Here is a 3,505-nt window from a genome sequence, read left to right as displayed (position 1 = left end):
ATAGCCTTAACTCATATAAATTTCATAAAAAAAAAACATATAATATGTCTCTATACAGATATCAGCAGAAACTATCAGCAAGTAAACATTAATCATCAACATATTGTAAACTAACTATTGTCAGCGACTTTGTCAGAGCGAAAAAACAATATTACTCCTGAACATATTAGCTACTTTCCAGTAAAAGAATCGTCTAAATCAAGTCGAATTTGAGATAACCTCAAACATACATAGTTTTTCGCACAAATATTACGATATACGATTTCTTTCGATGTAACAAACATACATACAATTTTTATTAACATGTATAACATGAATTGTCTATTCATTTCCTTGTCTCAATGATGCAGTACTTCAAAGATAAATAATGACAACCAATTGCGTTGTTACGCCATTATTTATTGTTGAATAACGTAAAGTACAACTAGTGTTGTACCAATTTATCTTTTAATAGCATATTTCATTAAAAGATAATCCTGTAATATTGTTAATATCTTTGATCAATACAAAAAAGGTTAAGAAATAAATTCGTAATTTATGTTTCGGAAAATACTCTGTTCAGGTTATATTGGTTAGATCATAGATTTCAATTAATTACATTTGTGTTTTCGTAACTATTTAACAATGCTAAAGTACATTTCTCTAATAGAAACTCCCGTAGGGTCGAGGAATCGGGCTTTCGTCCTCCAAATAACTCTATCATCCATCTCAGTCATCACTCCTCTCTTGATTATGTCACATTTCATGCAATCTATCCTTTTTTCTACCTACCGTTTTTTTTTTATATAACACACAAAAAATGTAAAAACTCAAATCTCCCAACGCAATAATTTTCGCAACTATAAAATTGAGAGAAAAAACATAAATGTAAAATGTATTGCAGCTGTTATTTTTATTACTAATTTGAAGTAAAATGCAATTAGCGTAACAGTATGGTCAGAAAATTCCTGATAAACAAGAAACGAATAACGAAAGGTAACAGTTGGAAAATTTACAAACTTCCTCCCTTTACTATACAAGAACACTACAACTACATGCATCTAGCATTCATTCCATATTATTAAATAATAATTGTACGTCAATAGATGTGCAGAGATAACGTTGATGGGCACAACCGTGACTGTCATTTACATTACTTCCTTTGTGTTATACGTACGTGTAAAAATGTTTTTATTATTTATTATAAGTTCAAATTTATTTTATCAAATAGAATCAGCTAAAATATTAGCATTTTTTCCAATACCATCAATTAGTCATCAAGTTGTGTTTCGTCCACTTACACAGGAATTGGCAAAACGAGGTCATGAAGTGATTGTGGTTACACCCGATCCAGCTTTTCCAAAAGATCAAACACCAGATGGATTAACAGAAATAGATGTTCATGAAATATCTTACAGTTATTGGGAAAAATTTCTAGAAACTGCGACTGGAAATGAAGATGATTTGGCAACACAACTGGAAGTAGCATTTGATTCGATAGCTGTTATATTTGAAAAACAATTAGAAGTGAAGGAAGTTAAAGAAATCCTTAACAATAAGAATGTGACATTTGATATACTTCTTCTGGAAGCTTGTGCTATGCCAGCATTATCTTTATCCTATGTTTATAAAGCACCAGTTATTTTAGTAAGTTCTTTCGGTGGTCTAATCGGAAATTATGAATTACTTGGTGCACCGAATGATCCAATATTCTATCCATTACCTATAAGACAGAAACTATACAATTTAACAACATGGGAAACATTGAAAGAAATATATTACAACCATTATCAAATGTTTGGACTATTTGAAAATCAGGAAAAGAAGCTGGATAAATCTTTTAAAAGGATCTTCGGTCCAAACTTTCCAGGACTAGCTACGTTAAAGAATAACGTGCAAATGTTGTTTTTAAATATACATCCTATTTGGGACAACAATCGACCAGTACCACCTAATTTAATATATATGGGAGGACTACACCAAAATCCGAGAAAAGAATTACCACGCGTAAGGAATTTAATAATCAATAATTTACAACTATTATAAATGCAAAATATTGCATGAAGGGATAGATGTTTGTTACGAGGTACCTTCAAAACGGCTAAAATTATCGCCGTGAAATTCTGCATAGATGTAGAGCATAGTCGGGAAGATCGGACGTAGTGACAGCCGACAGCTAGTATTGATCATCATTGAACCATCAGAGAATATTAATATAGTTATCTGTGGCTTATTTCAGGAACTGACTTCAATACTAGATGCTTCAAAGGACGGTGTTATTTATTTTAGTTTCGGCACTAACGTAGATCCTGCTTTATTACCGCCGAAAAAGATCAGAATATTTTTAAACGTTTTCTCTAAGCTTCCATACACTGTATTATGGAAATGGCAGTCTAAAATGGCTTACAACGTGCCTTCTAATGTCAAAGTTATGAAGTGGTTCCCACAGTCAGATTTATTAAGTAAGTATATTTTATACCCATGTATAGAATAGTGATCAAACAAAGAAGTGATGAAAGAAGAAATCAAATATGAATTTTAAGTAATAGTGTTAAAGTAAATGAGAGAGAACAAATGAAATAGATAGTCTTCTTTAAATATTTTTTATAGGACATCCGAAAATCAAACTATTTATAACACAAGGAGGTTTACAATCGACAGATGAGGCTATAACAGGGGGGGTTCCATTAATAGGGATACCGATGCTCGGAGATCAATGGTTTAATGTTGAAAAATATGTACATCACGGACTCGGAGTAAGACTGGATTTGGACACTCTTACTGAAGATAATCTTTTAAACGCTATTAAAGATGTCATTGAAGATGAAAGGTACGAACTTACTTATATTCATAAGGTAGCAAACAACCGGCCAACTGAACTTGTCGAAACAGAGAAGCGACAGCTACCGATGGACATCAGCAATCGATGATCGGTTGCCTTCCTTTTATCACCCTTTCTATGCGTTCCACCCTCATTCAAATCATCATCCCCTTTCCATCCTTTCGTTATATGAAAAAAGTGGGAAGGTCTAAGGGTCTGCAATAGTCCACCGGCGTTGTTAGTCATCGAAACGCGTATTTTTACTCCACGCCTGTCTTCTGTGTGGTCATGGTATAGCTATGAGCGAACCTACCCATTGCATCAAATGGCTTCTACCACTGTAAACTTATGTTAATAGTAATTTATCCATTTATAAATTTAAAAGATTTCTACAAACATATACATCAATTTAATGAAAGACAATTGTTAAGAAGTAAATATTTGCATAGGTATTACAAACATTTATGTAAAGATTTAGTAACTAAGATTAAATAAACAATGGAAATTATCTACAACTAGCTTTTGCCAGCGACTCCGTCCACGTGAAATTTAAAAATAACGAAAAGAATTGAAAAATATAGCCTATGTTACAGATTACCTTTCTAACGGTGAGCGTTAAAATCGGCCCAGTAGTTTTTGAGCCTATTCAAAACAATCAAACAAACAAAGTTTTCCTTTTTATAATATTAGTATTGATTACATCTT

General features: G+C 32.4%; 1 protein-coding gene across 1 annotated transcript; it reads left to right on the top strand.

Moving 5' to 3' along the window:
• Positions 1-1,158: 1,158 nt before the first annotated feature.
• Positions 1,159-3,186, top strand: LOC106104172 (UDP-glucuronosyltransferase 2B1-like). Its single transcript, XM_013284126.1, has 3 exons — positions 1,159-1,986; positions 2,219-2,441; positions 2,590-3,186. The coding sequence occupies exons 1-3, from the start codon at positions 1,165-1,167 to the stop codon at positions 2,907-2,909; spliced, it is 1,365 nt and encodes a 454-aa protein (XP_013139580.1). The 5' UTR covers positions 1,159-1,164; the 3' UTR covers positions 2,910-3,186.
• The last annotated feature ends 319 nt before the right edge of the window (positions 3,187-3,505 follow it).

Source organism: Papilio polytes, unplaced genomic scaffold, assembly GCF_000836215.1.
Source record: "Papilio polytes unplaced genomic scaffold, Ppol_1.0 DF824270.1, whole genome shotgun sequence".
In the NCBI taxonomy this organism is placed as follows: domain Eukaryota; kingdom Metazoa; phylum Arthropoda; class Insecta; order Lepidoptera; family Papilionidae; genus Papilio; species Papilio polytes.
Note: the sequence above shows the minus strand (reverse complement) of the source record. Positions and strands in the feature narration are given on the sequence as shown.

What these genes read in the sequence shown, in the direction of transcription:
- LOC106104172 (XM_013284126.1), top strand. Translation starts at nt 1,165, where the DNA reads ATGTTTTTATTATTTATTATAAGTTCAAATTTATTTTATCAAATAGAA. An exon ending in CGAGAAAAGAATTACCACGC is followed by an intron (nt 1,987 to 2,218) that starts GTAAGGAATTTA and finishes GGCTTATTTCAG; the next exon opens with GAACTGACTTCAATACTAGA. An exon ending in CCCACAGTCAGATTTATTAA is followed by an intron (nt 2,442 to 2,589) that starts GTAAGTATATTT and finishes TATTTTTTATAG; the next exon opens with GACATCCGAAAATCAAACTA.